The sequence below is a fragment of the Lycium barbarum genome, chromosome 10 (assembly GCF_019175385.1).
Source record: "Lycium barbarum isolate Lr01 chromosome 10, ASM1917538v2, whole genome shotgun sequence".
In the NCBI taxonomy this organism is placed as follows: domain Eukaryota; kingdom Viridiplantae; phylum Streptophyta; class Magnoliopsida; order Solanales; family Solanaceae; genus Lycium; species Lycium barbarum.
The window spans coordinates 120,965,391-120,980,699 of NC_083346.1; the positions used below are offsets into that span (position 1 = coordinate 120,965,391).

Consider the following 15,309-nt stretch of genomic DNA (forward strand, 5'->3'; position numbering starts at 1 on the left):
TAATCCTATGTCATGATTATAGTTTTCTGTTCATGAGTATCCTGTTTGTTTGATTTTGATTTCAATTTATCAGTTTTATGTTTTATTGTTTTTTAGAATGTGAATTAGTGTCAATGGAATAGCTTCTAATATTATATTAAAAAAACCGAATTGAAAAAACCGAAACCAAATCGAACCGAACTTTAAAAACCGAAACCGAAAGAACCGAACCGAACTAGTTTGGTTCGGTGTTTGGTGTCCACCTTCAAAAAACCGAACCCGAAATAGCCAAACCGAAGTTTGATAAAACCGAACCGAAAAATCGAACGCTCACCCCTAATTTACGCGATCTTGCTCTTATCTTGTAAAGGTGTAGAAAATAAGGAAGACAAGAATAATAACCATAAATAATAATATAATCGAAGCAAAAAAACAACAACAACAAAAATTTCAAAAAAGGAAAAAGTTGCTGTGTTTTGACTGGTAATCCACTGACAATATCAATTGTCCTACGTACGTTATATAGAAGTAATAAGACAAGGCCCTACGGTTCAAAAGAAAAATAACTTGGCTTTTAATTTGGACTTATTTGAAAGTTTTTCAGACTCTCTCTTCTTTATGACTATTTTCTTCAATTTTGCATCATTCCATTCTCTGCAGAAGCCAGGAATATCCATCATTCCTTCTCTGCCACCCCTTCATAAAGACCCTTTTGTCAATCCCTATAACTCTCTTTCTAGTCTTTTCAATTTGTATAGTATTTTATTGGCTTAAAGCGTGAAGAATTTAATGCACTGTGTTTTGGTATTTGTTTGTATTATACAGTATGTATATATATATATATATATATAAATAAAGTACTGTTTGACTACTGTCCCTTTTAGGGAGACACTTCTTTTCCTACAGCACAAGTTTAACCTTTATCAAGGACAAATAACTTTAAGGAAAAAGATAAACTTTGGTTTGTGAAGTTTTCAAGTTACCCCATTTCAATTTATGTAGTTTTTTTTAAAGTCAATATGTTATACTATTTGTGTAAATGTAAAAATTTATTATTACAGATAAATTGATAGGTTTAAAATAAATTATTTTTAAAATAATAAATATATCAATTTTTTAAATAAACGTAGCTAAGAAGAGAATATTATCATATAAAATAGACAGGATTTAGTATAAGGGACCAAATGGGATCGATAAAACACACAACCCCTGGACAAATGGGGTTCATCAATTTTCATATTGGAGTAGGGGTGTCAATAGTTTTTAAAAACAGACTTAACTGACCGAATCGATTTTTAGGTTTTCTTTAAGAAAACCGACAGTTTTTATATAAATTTATAACCGTATCGAATAATTAGGTTGATTTTTATTTTTATAAAAATAAACCGAAAAAATAACAAAACGTACCAAATATATTTTATATATTAAGTTTAAAAATAATAAAATATTACTCCCTCTGTTTCAATTTATATGAACTCATTTGACTGGGCACGACATTTAAGAAAGAGGGAAGACTTTTGAAACTTGTGGTTCAAAATAAGCCTTGAAAATTTGTGTGGCTGTAAATCATTCATAAAGTGAATTTGTTTTCAAATTAGGAAAGAGGTCATTCATTTTGGCACGAACTAAAAAGGAAATAGGTTCAAACAAATTGAAACAGAGGGAGTAGAATTTTTGCCTTGGCCTTGGGGTCATGGAAACAACTATGAGCCGTCAACATAATTAACGCCCAAGGTCCTAACACCGAAACCTATTATACTACTTCTATATATTAAAACTAAATTAGTTCTACGACTAGGATCTGGATTAGTAACATGTAAGTTACAAGGTATTCGAACGATTTTGGATAGCAAACTACAAGATATTAGATTTCTTTCCTCTTGTATGATTTAAATTATAATTCTCTTATTGGATACTCAATCTTAGTAGACTCAGTTCTTGAATCTCATCTTGATTTATAAGTGAGATTGATATCTTCTCATTTGTGTGATTTAAATTATATGTTTTGTCTTTTCTTAACATTGTTTTATACTATCGTAAAATAGTGAGATCAATCTCTTTCCTGTCGTCTTTCACGTTTTCTTGATTTATCACCTTTTAAACAGTAAAAATGTCTGAAGAGTTTTTGGTCAAAGTTCAACCAGAGTATCGTGTTCTAATTTTTACTAGTGATTTTTACATGAAGTTTTTGTTTTAAAGAAATACCAAAAATTAACCGAACCGTAACGATATACCGAAGAAAAATCGAAATGATGAGACGGTTTCGAAAAGTCTATTTTTGTCAATTTTTTGCATCGTTTCAATCGTCGTGATCGACTAGTAGTACAAATTTCAACAGGGAGTTTAGGGTGAAGAAAATAAGGAATAAAATTTATGGGTAGCTTAATTTTTCAAATAATTGGCACCGGCTATGTATAACTACATTCCTCAACAGTTGTCTACGTTCATGAACCATGACTTTATTTTTGATACAAAAATCTACGTACGGAAACCGTCTTTTTGACTTATTTACCTTCTTATCATCACTTGTTCTTCGTCTTTCTACCGTTGATTGCCAACGAAAACTATATTGTACGGTTCAGATTTGATTTTCTAGTCCCTATTTGTCCTATGATGACCTTTTCTTGTTTTGACTCTTTCTTTCACCTTGTGCCTTGTTTAAGGTAAAGTTGACTTTTATCAGTCTTGACTTTGTAAAGGGTAAGAAAAAGGACTTTTTCCTTGACCTTGGATAGTTGGATAACCTTCTTACTTCTCTTGGTAATAGCCTAGATTGTTTTCACTTTAATTTTAACTTTTTTTTTTTTTTTTGGCGAATTAACGTTCAAAATTGAGGTTGAAAATAGATACCGATGAAGTTATTCATGTATTAAATCGTGCATAAATGGTAGCATTCTTTTGCTATGTATAAAATTCAACACACCTAATACGATGTTTGGTTTGGAATTTCGAAATCTGCGAAACTAATACATATATAAGTTATGAGAAAATCTATGCATTATTTTATTTAAGGTAAGAGATGAAATAACTTATACATGAATAACTAAATCCTGCATCTAATAGTACATATATGAATTTCCTCATAACTAATATTCATGTATTACTAATACTTGCGCACTCTAGCCTACTACCTAACCACCCCTAAATTATCCATATACCTTTTTTCTGTTTTAAAGTGGGTAATTCTACGTCGTTTCATGCAATAGCTTTTAAGGAGGAACTAGGAGTAGTTTATTACTCTCTTTGGGTAACTTGTTTATTACTAGTACTATTTCATAAGTAACATAAATTATTTTTTTCCACGGTATTATATTCTCAAAGAACTTTGAAAAATATAGTGACATAGTTAATGTCTGGCATTATTGAAAATTTGCTTTTTCGATTCTCATAAACCAATAAATTAGATAGTTTTCTATTGGGAAGATTGGTGTCAATAAATTTCCTATAATTATAGGTTGCTTAAGCTTATTAGCCCTCCACTGGATTTAGGTTGAATGTCGGATTCAAAGTATTTTTGAAGTTTCTTAAGGCATATTTTTGACCAATACGTTAATTTATACAAATAGTTTACTTAATATTAGAAGAATAGGAAAAATGTGCATCCAAATGAGAAAAAACGTTAGTCCAAATAGTCTTTTTGTGTTTACTTTTTAATATTTTGAATCTCCTGAATGAAATTTCTGGCTCCGCCACTGCCTGTACCGGTGGCATGTCGGTCTACATGACTAATTATAATTTGAGATAATTATAATTACGGACTCGAACATTCAAAAACAATGTGAAGACTATAACAAAGTAGTATAAGCTTTTACGTAAAATAAAAAAACTATTGTATTGAAAAAGCACATAAATTAATAATTATTCAGTGGAGATATAGTAACAAGTTTGATCTCGAAAAAGGAAATCAAACATTCAAGTTGACAAGGGATGAATTCTTAATAGGCATTTTGCCATAGATCCAAATATTTTCACATTATATGAAATTTATGAAATTGGAGTTGAAGATGAAATTGTATTTTTTATACTTTTTACGAAGGATATTTGGAATAATTTTCATGCTTGAATGTATTCGAATACAACTTCAAAAGTGAAAAGTGAGTTGGAAATCAGTTTATAACCCGTTTTTCAAATTTGAATTACAACTTTAAGCTGGATTTGAAATTTTCACAGCCGTACATTAATTTTCAAATAAAGCAAAAAAATTATCCCAAAAAAAAAAATGAATAATTTTTATGGCCAAACAGATTTAGCGTTAATTTCAAATTGTCACGACTCACGAACTAAAAAAACAATAGTATAAATATTCAACTTAACATGAAATGATACATATACGTAGTATTTATAGTTTATTGGATTCTTTCGTATCAAAAAGTGTATTAGAAATACTGTATCTCTGTCTTTGTCTAACCTTATTACGAGTATTTTTTTTTTCTGAAGAAAAAAGAATTGCCCTAATTATACGTTTTCTCAATTTATACAGCCAAAAAAGAGTAGAATAGGCACAGAGCTACAGGTACAGCTACGCATATAGTACAATAGCCCCATCTCTACGGAGCTAGGAAATTACTTGTATACCGAGTAATAATTGAAGGAAATTAGAGTAACCTACATGTCTGAATTTACCCGCATCTGATTTTTACACCAAATCAGTGAATGCAGGCCATGTGTATGAATATATAATAACATTACTTAATCATGGTTAGTAAATGTATATATTTATTACAATAAATTACTTAACTATATATAGTAAACTACTCTTGTTTGGCGTAACACCCGGTGTGGGTATGTATTTACCGTCTGAACAACAAGGGTATTTTAAAATGATTTTAGTTTATATATATTGATCGTGCAACTTTTTTCTTGCATTATTATTGTACTTGACCACGTTATAACAAGTTAGTTACATATTTTACAAGTTATAAATTAAATTTATCATAAAATTATTTGTAATTACCCCATAATAAATGTTTATTGTGTAAAACTTTTTACATGATCAGTGCATAAAAATTAAATTGATTTAAAAAAGAATCTAAAATTTAGGCACTTGCAATTAAGTTGAATTACATTTCGAGAAATATTGTTGGGCACAATTATTGCTCATAATTGGAAATTTATTATTTCAAAGTGAGAATCACTCTTACACTACTTTGCACTCAATATTTTCTTTCACTCACACTCTTATCAACCTTATTTGTTGCTCTCTATTATTTCTCGACAAGTGGGATGGTATGCAATTCTTCATAACAAATATCATAGGATAAACCAAAAAGTAGTTATTGTCTATTGGTGTGTATTTTCATTATATAATTTTTAAAATAAACTATTTTGTTTTATAATTATATTATGAGCATTTAAAGAGAAGTATATTTCAGTTCATTCATTTTGTCAAAAGATTGAAAAGAGGAAGAGCCTAGTAGTGAGCAATATCGATTCTTGCTTTTTGGGGGGTAATTTTTTCATTTCATTTCGCATAAACATAAAATAATTCATAACTTATACTATTTATTTTATTTAGATAAACTTACTCAAATGACTACTTTATTGTAGCTTCCTACCATTTGTAGCTACCCTTTTAAATATTACTATTTGTAGCTACATTTTGGCAAAATAGTGTATGTTTTCGCGTGTATTTGTTGCCAACAAATACATGAGAATAAGGTAAAAAAAAAAAAATGATCCTTGATTTTATCCTTTAACGGTGGAGCTATTAAATTAGATATTAATATATATATTTTTGATGTATTTTAGTGATTTTTTTTATGTACTTTAGTGATTTTTTTTTTGCCATAATGTTTTTCCGTGTTTTTTTTTTTAATGTATTTTAGTGATTTTTTTAATGTATTTTACTGATTTTTTTTGTTTTTGAAGTATTTCAGTGGCTTTTTTTTTATGTATTTCAAATACATTGTGTACATTCGAACTACTATGAAGCCAAATATATTCAAATTTTTGTGTATTTGAATGGATTTCATCATATACATTCAGATACAAGACCAAAAAATCCAAATACATGACAAATACATTAAAAAAAAACAATGTGTTTGGCTATTAACAAAATACACTAAAAAATACAAAGACAAATACATTAAAAAACAGTGTATCTGTGAGATATAGATTTTTGAATGTATTTGTATTTGGCTTTTAACAAATACACATGGCCAGATCTGAGACACTACCACCACCAAAAAGCCCTAATCTCTCCAATACCACAAAAATCCTAATTTGAGACACCACCACCACCAAAAACCCAAATCTGAGACACCACCATCACCAAAAAACCCTAATCTTTCCATCACCAACAAAACCTTAATCTCTCCACCTCTACGTCATCTTCTTCGCCGCCATCTCAAAATCAGTCCATCACCGCTGCCACCAACAATGCACACGGCCAGATCTGCGTCATCGCCTTACCGGATAGAGTGAAAAGAGAGAGAGAGGGGGGTGAGCACAGAGGGAGACGGAGAAGAGAGAGAGGGGTGAGCACAGAGGGAGAGGGAGAAGAGAGGGGGCGGTGCGGCCATGGTGGTGGTGGTTGAGAGAAGGGGAGAGAGATTTTTTAGGGTTTTGAGAAATGAAAAATCTGAAATGGATAGTGATTGGGAAAAAAGAAAGATATATGTGTTTGAGTATGTATTTTTTAATATAGCTACCATTTGTAATTTAGAAAAGTTAATTAATTACTAAATATAATTAAATAAAAGGGTAGTTAATATTAATAATTAAGTCTTAAAAGAAGCTACAACGAGTAAAAATTCCTTTTATTTATGTGTGATTATGAAATCAAGCATCGTGTTTGGTGTGTCGAGTTATATACAAAGCAACTAAACACTACTGAACATAATGATTTTTTTTTTTGCATCCGGTTTCCAGTACTAGCATTGGAACCCAACTATTTTGGAGTTTGCCACGTAGGGCCCATTCAGGGGAAGAGCTTCTACAAGGATTTTTTCATATTCAAGACTTGAATCCGTGACCTCTGATTAAGGGATCAACCCCATCTGTTGCACCAGATACCGAAGATTAATACGGGATAATTTCAATAATATACAATCTAGCATAAAATATTACATCCACGTAGCCATATTTTTAATTTACATTCGCATAGCCAACTTTCTTTTTGGTGACAGTGTTTATACACGAGATATACAACATTATACACTTACCATAGACAATATATAAACTTATTATAAAAGTGTATAATAATGTATAAAAGGGTCATTTCGGATAAATATTTTCTCCAAATAGATATAGAGTGTTATTTTCCCCAATACGTAACGATGCTAGTTTTAATATATCATAACTCCTTTTCTAAACAGCAATTAAACTACCTTTAAATATTCTTTTTTAACTTTAACATACGTATCTCGTGGACATATGAGATGATTTTTTTTTTTTTTTTTCTGAGAGGCATATGTGATGATGACGAAGTTGGCGCATTAAGATTCTAGCAAGAGAAACAGTAAAACTCTAAAAAAAAAAAAAATGGTAGCTCAGCCGTCTCACACAAATAGTGCAAATATGCCCCAACTATTACCTAATTGGTGCAAATATAAGCTCGTGATAATCGCAAAATTGAGGGGTAATATTTGTACCTTTCCAAACCAAAAAAAAAAAAAAAAAAGGAAACGAGAGTCAAAGCAGCAGGAAAGGGAGCAGCGCAGCAGTTGCTACTATTATTTGTATTTGTAATCATTTCACCTTCACACACACAAAATACATATATAGCCGTATAAGAAAGGGAAAAAACTATCCTACACACACACACAATATCAGAAAGCTCGTGATAAGAGTTGTTTCTTTGCAGCAGTAAGTACTAGCAAACAGAGATCACCAAATCACACTGTAAATTTACTAAGGAATTTTCTTTACTCGTGATCTCTTTCACTTTCTATCTCTCTCTTTCTACAGGTAATAATTGCCTATTTTTTGTTGCTTTAAACCTAGACACTTCCAACGAGATTGCCAAAAAAAACTTCTCTTTTCAAACTCCAAACTTGAGCCAAATGTCCTTCTTGATGAACCTTTATATAGAAAGAACTTAGCTTTCTTTTCTCCACTATCCTGTTTTTCTTGAAAAAATGTTTTTTTCTTCATTTTTTGGTGGAAAAAAGGAATCTTGAAAATACCCTTTTGTATTCGAAGTGATTTTTTGAGTAAAAAAAAGGAGTTTTGGAGATACCTTTTTGGACTTTGAAGTGATTTTTGAGAAAAAAAGGATTTTTCGAGATACCCTTTTGATATTTGAAGATTTTGTTGAGGAAAAAAGGAGTTTTGAGGATACCCTTTTGGATATTGAAGTGAGTTTTGAGGAAAAAAAGGAGTTTTGAGGATACCTTTTTGGATTTTGAAGTAATTTTTGAGGGGAAAAAAAAGGAGTTTTGAAGATACCCTTTTGATATTTGAAGATATTTTTGAGGAGAAAAGGAGTGTTGGAAGATATTCTTTTGGAATTTGAAGAGATTTTTGAGGAAAAAGAATGGGAAACTGTGGAAGAAATGGAGGAGTGAGGCAATATATAAGATCAAAAGTTCCACGTTTGAGATGGACACCTGATCTTCATCATTGTTTTGTTCATGCTATTGAAAACCTTGGTGGCCAAGACAGTAAGTTTCACTACTATATTTAAATAACCTAAAAAAGTGGCTATTTGTGTAAAGATCCCATTCTTTTCTAATTTTTGTCTCTTTGTTTGTGGGTACTATGTAGAGGCTACTCCTAAGCTTGTTCTTCAGATGATGGATGTAAGAGGACTTACTATTTCTCATGTCAAAAGCCATCTTCAGGTTAGTTTTTAAATATCCCTTTTTTAGGTTTCCTCATTTACTATTTGCTTTGTTATTTTTATGAAGTTCAAGACAGTTTATAAGTATACTTGTTTTCATGAAAACAGATGTATAGAAGCATGAAGGGTGATGTCAACAGGCAAGGTATTCAAGATTTCCTAGTTTTATGTGTGTGGAGAAAAGAGTGGAAATATACCATTCTGTAACTAATACAGTGTTCTTTGTTATACTAGTACTAGTATTAAATGTCCTTCATTATGGATTATTGACCACATAAGTGTATCTTATAATAGTTTATGAGCAATAGAATATGAATCCTTAAAGTTTCCTATAATATACTTTCTTGAGCTTAGCTGTTCACATTTGTACATCTAACATGTAAACATAACTTTGGAAATCATCTTACAACTCACTTCATTTATTGCATCTTTCTTTCTTTCCCAATGACAGTTTCTTTTCTTGATTAAAATCCATTAGAGGCAACCTATCCCTTTATACATCTTCTAATATTGGCATATTTTATAAAAATAATTGTTTGTACTCATTTATTACCAATATTCTTCTCATTATGAATAATCTTCTTTACTAAAAGTTGAATTTCCAATTTTCATTATGAAAATTTAATCAAACCCATTTTTCCTTGTGTACTGTTTTCCAACATTCTCAACTTACTTTTATATTTTTTCTTTTACTTTTTTTGTATGTGTGTTCACAACTAGCAGACAGAATCAGCACTCAACCAAGAAAACAACAGTCCTTAGAAGATCATGATTGTCATTATCAACAAGAAGAAGGATGTGTTGAGCAACAAAAGCTTTTGGTTTACCAATATCCATCTTTTAGCAGCAGCCCCATGGACATGGAGAGATCATATTCTACTCCATACTTTAACTGTAGTGTCCAACCAACAAAAAGGTGATTTTGTACTCTTTTGTGTCCTCAGTTTCAAAAAGGGTTGTGCTAAGGAACAAAAAGGATTTGCATTTATGCCTTGGACATTGACATTATTACCTTTATTTTAACTTTTACGGAGTTTTATTTCTAGAGTTTAACTATTCTATATTACACTGACCAAAATAAATTCTACATATCAGTATGACACTATCACTTAAAGTGTAATTACAGTTATGTTGCTCGAACCCTCAAAAATCTCGTAGTTATCATGTTGGATTCTCAAAAAATAAGTAGATTTTGAAGGATCCGACACATATCTTGCGGTATTTTTGAAGATTCTGAGCAACATAAAATTACTTATAGCATCTTGTAATAAGTGAGGTTAGCCTGAAGAATAAGACATGTTACACGTTCAGTTACACAGACAGTGTGAAACTTCTTTAATTAAATACATTGTTAGTTATGTATCTCAGATCGGACACACACATTGTGCTATTTTCAAAGAGTCCGAGGAATATAGAGTTACGGGTAACAACTTGTAATAAGTGAGATTAGTAACGCGAAAGATAATACATGTTTGAACATTAAATTACATTGACGGTAAAAAATAAGTAAAAAAATCTTTAATTAAATCTTTTATATGCCAACTTTTTTGTCTCACACAATGCTGCTGTGAATTTTTCTTCAGAGCTCGAATTGAGAACTGCAACAGCCAGAGAATACGTGAAGCAGTTGCCAATCCGTACAACAGTAGAAATAATTATAACCATAGCATGGCTGATAAAAGTTTAGCAAAAGAAGGGGATAAGAATGGTTTCATATGGAAACAAAATAGTGAAACAGAAAGAGAAACAACACATCCATTGTGCAATAGTACTACTCATGTCTTTAGAAGCAACAATGAAGTTCAAGAATCTGAATTTTTCAAGGTACATATCCCAATAACCCTATTTACTGTTCTTTTTATTCAAATTAAACTGCTAGTTATAAGTCTTGGTAGTAGTAGGGGTTTTTTCTTTTCTGCAGCTTTATTTATAAAAAGAGGTTGAGTGTTCTGTTTGTTCTCCCTCGGTTACAAAATATTTATGTACTACTTTACTTTTCACTTTTGAGATTTAAATTGCTTGAAATTTGATCAATATTTTAAGATATATTTTTGCACCATTATGACGTAAAAAGAATTCAACTTATGTGTAGTCGTACTTTTCGTATAATTATTGAATAGCAAAATTTTAAAATATTAAGTTAATCTAATGTAATTTAGCTTCAGCGACATTCTTATGGGATGGAGAGAGTATTTTTTTTTTCCAGGGGCGTAGCTAGAGAGAAAGCTCCAGGTCAGTCAAAACCATGTATTTTTGTTAGAAAATTCACTTAATATATATAAAAAATTTATTAAAAATTCAATAAGTTATATTTTTAAAAATTCAGAATCCATAAACTCATAATTGTGACACTGCATGCGGCCTATGATCTTTAAGGTCTACTTTCGAGTTCCAACTCTAGTTATACAACATAGTACTTTTTCTTTCTTCCTTTTGTCTAACTTTGCCAGTAAATTCTCTGCTTGAATCTTCTACATGGTGTCTACAACTGGCAAAGCCTGTAAGTCTTCGTTCTATAGGGTATTAGGTACACTAGTAAGTAGTTGACAGATAAAGTTAATGTAATGTTGCTTTCTCTTCTGTTGTTTAGTGCTTCTTCTTTCTTATTACTCCCTCTTTTTCAATTTATGTGAACCTATTTCCTTTTTAGTCCGTGCCAAAATGAATGACCTCTTTCCTAATTTGGAAACAAATTTACTTTATGAAATGATTTACAGCTACACAAATATTCAAAACTTATTTTGAATCACAAGTTTCAAAAGTCTTCACTTTTTCTTAAATGTCGTGTCTAGTCAAATGGGTTAACATAAATTAAAACGGAGGGAGTATTTTTTTAAATTATGATTTTGCGCTTAGAAGAAACTAAACCAAGTATGGTCTGGTACATTGCTCAAAAACGAAAAGGAAAAACATGTTTAGTCATTGGTGTGGACTGGGTTGCTCTTTTGGTACACTAATTCATGAGTTGTTACCATGACATATGGGGCAATAAATGTAGATCAATGGCCTGAAAATGGTGGCCATTTTGGAAACTTCCCATTTTTGACTTGAGAATTATAAGAAGCATTAAAATAACTAAGAGAAAGGTTCTTTAAGGATTTAACTCATAGACAATGACACCGTAAAAACAAATTTTACACCATCAATTGATTCAAATGTTACCACATGCTTCATTCTACAGGTCCAATAATCTCGTATATTATGGATATTTACTTACAGTTATATTTTAAGTGACCTAACAGTGCAAGTATACACGTCAGTATATCAAGAAATTAAAACCCATTAATTAAGCTCTCTATATATCTCTATATTTATATAATATCATATTTGTTGGATGGGTTGTTGAGAGTGTATTTATTATGCATTGGTCGTGTTTTGACATGAGGATACACGTTGAGGAGGAAATGGAATTCCATGCTGCAATTATATTCCAACATTAATGAGTCTTTCTACCTAAGCTTTTGTATTTTTCTTCATACTTCAACCTCAGCATTTGACAAAAATTCTGGCACATTAGGAAGCCATGCAAATGTGGAAGGGAATTGGAAGAATACTTGAATGGTCCTTTCTTTGGGATCTTATATTATAACAAAATTCAAATGGCATTTAATACATTTGGTATAGTACAAATATGAAAGCAGCAGTGTATTTATCATGGTGGACCACATTATTTAATAAGTAATGAGTAGTCTTTTTGGTACGATTTCTTTTGCTTCGTCATACTTAGTAATCCACAAGTTTGAAGTTCATAGCCCATTTTCACATAACCTAATTAAAGAAGAGACCTTTTGGATGTGGCCTTATTGGAACATACTTCACATTCAACAAGATATGGTGTGGCATTACCAAGTATAAGCTATGTTGCTAGGACTTCAACAAAAAATTTATCGGGTATGAATCTGATCCTTCAAAAAAAAAGTACTTTTGGAGAACTTGGCATGAGTGTAGTAACATTTTTGTCGAGTTTGTACAACATGATTATAAGTTAAGTTGCTCTATATAATGTGAATTTCTTATTATTACAAAATGCTAGTATGCAATTGAGTTTAGCCTTATACACGAGTAGTGTTTAGGTTAGCTAAAAATAACTTCAAATGATCGACCGTTCATAAAAATGGAATTAGTACCGCGGAAAGTAAATTAAGTAGGCTACTTGTTTCAACAAGTTAAAATATACAGATAGTTCAAACTTTTGACCTATTGTTTTGTTGCTCAGGAGGTGATGACTCAAGATTCATATCGGGAATCATCAAAGAGATGCAAATTCGAGGGCTTGAAGAAGATAGAAAATGTTAGAGAAGAAGAAGAAGAAGAACACGACGAATGTGGATTATCCTTGTCTCTCTCGTTGTACCATCCTTCAACACAAAGGAGCAACGCTTCGTCCACAATAAGTGAAATTAGTGAAGCAATTTCTTCATACTCAGCAGGCTCCAATTTGAATAATCATCAGTATCATTGGCTTTCTTCTTCTGAGAAGCTTAGTGTTAATCTTGATTTATCTATTGCCTTGTGAGACTTCCATGCATATTAAATTCCCCTTTAGTGAATTTTAATATTTAGTCCGATTTGGAGTGGTGAAGTTTTTACTTTTTTTACTGTAGTGTTTCTCTCTTTTTTTCCTGTATTACTATTTGTTACCCTAGTTCATGTTGATATCAGAGAAATGCTTCAGTAACTTAAAGTACTCGAGTATTGTTGTAGTCCATTGTAGCTTTTATGTAGTTTGTCGTTTGAGTTATCTACGATTTCACATTTGTCTGACTATCCTTTTGTCTTGTTTTTATTATTCTTAGAGACGGTGTGGTGTTGCACTTTTGTCTTTTTTTATGACCATATATAATGGTGATTTCTATGGTCAATTTTGTCAATTACGTACTGGAATTATACACAGAATGGAAAGAGTCTTATCATTTTGTTGAATTAGTATAAGAGTAAGAAAAAAAGAAAAGAACAAGTCCTTCTAGCTACCTTTCACCTTTAATATTTTTTTTAGTTTCAATTTCCCTTAACTTCGACATTTTTTAAGTTCAAGAAACAGGAAGAAGTGCAATGGAACGACTTTGATTTACGAAATATATCTGACATTTTTTTTTTTTGGAGGGTTAAAATATACTCATAATTGTTGTTGTGATCAAAATTGAGAAGGATTTTTCGATTGAATAAATTCATGTTGATTAATTATATATCAAGCTGTATTTTGGATGGTTGGACGTGATCTGTGGATAATAAATCCGCGGACAAACAACATCTATTTTAGGGAGATTTGATTTATGATTTATAACAAATGTTACTTTAGCTTTATTATATAACTTTGTTCACATGAAATCACTAAAAATAACACGAGAAATCATAATAGGGTCATCTTTTATTCACATAAGATCATTTCCTCTCTATATTTAGCCCATGGCGATTTGGGGCAACTAAATTGACGCTGGTGCTGAACCATACATTAGAATAATACAATTAGAATAAATACAATCCGGTTTCGTCTTGTAGCGTTTAGTAAAAGAAACCTTATATATATGTTTGACTTCTATTACCAAAAGGATACCATATTAGTGGCAATAAATTGAGATTTACATTAACTCCATCGAAATAACTTGAGGTTCAAAATGCATTTTTATATCGTCCAATGGCATGCATAAGATTTTGGATAAACGGTGTCTGTCTATTATCATAACTCGACTTATATGTGAGTTTGAGATTGTAAAGATTCCAATACTTCACTTCTTGTTATAAATTGGTTTTTCTTTTACATTATATTCAAATTGTATCAGTCACATTAATTATTTGTATATCCACAATGGTAGAAGTTTATCCACAGGTGCATGACATGTATTTTCACATAGATTTCTCCCTCTTAATCATAGTTAATTAACATACATCATCACCTAATTAATTTTTACATCTAATCATAATAAGACAATGTAATTTGATCTAAACACAGCATACGAATAAGCTCTTCGGTACTTAATTCATATAAATCTATCTTTAAACATTGTTACACTAAATAGACATGATGTGCTCTTATCGTCTACTATAAAACACCATTTCGTCGACACGAAAAGTTGCTTTATGCATGTTTGTTAAAACTATATTACATTGCAAAATAGCATTTAAGAGAACACGACATATATACAAGTAATTTGACCAGGTTGTTCTACAAAAATTGGATTCGAATAAGCAATTAACGAAAAACGTCTAGCACAGAAATACCATTGAATGCTTTGTTCGAAGGAAATAATTAATGAACAAAACACAAAATATGGAGTATATGAAAAAGACAAAGCATTTACAGTAGAAAAAGAGAAAATATATGAGGTCTACAACTTAGAAATTTGGAAATTGTTAAAAAATAGTAAATTATAATGCCACCTATTTCAACCGAGTAACTTAGTCATTTATGTTTTGCTTCTGTTAGAATTAGTTTATCATATGTTTTCTCTATGCGATCATACAAAATATATAATGCAATAATGAAGTGGCTGAGACAGAGATATAAAATTAGTATCTATAACAACTTATAGATTAGCATATTTCATATA

General features: G+C 30.8%; 1 protein-coding gene across 1 annotated transcript; it reads left to right on the plus strand.

Moving 5' to 3' along the window:
• Positions 1-7,399: 7,399 nt before the first annotated feature.
• On the plus strand, positions 7,400-13,469 carry LOC132616004 (putative Myb family transcription factor At1g14600). The gene is made up of 6 exons (XM_060330614.1): positions 7,400-8,582; positions 8,686-8,762; positions 8,870-8,906; positions 9,485-9,677; positions 10,345-10,585; positions 12,978-13,469. Exons 1-6 carry the CDS (start codon positions 8,456-8,458, stop codon positions 13,275-13,277), a joined length of 975 nt encoding a protein of 324 aa, XP_060186597.1. The 5' UTR covers positions 7,400-8,455; the 3' UTR covers positions 13,278-13,469.
• Positions 13,470-15,309: the final 1,840 nt, after the last annotated feature.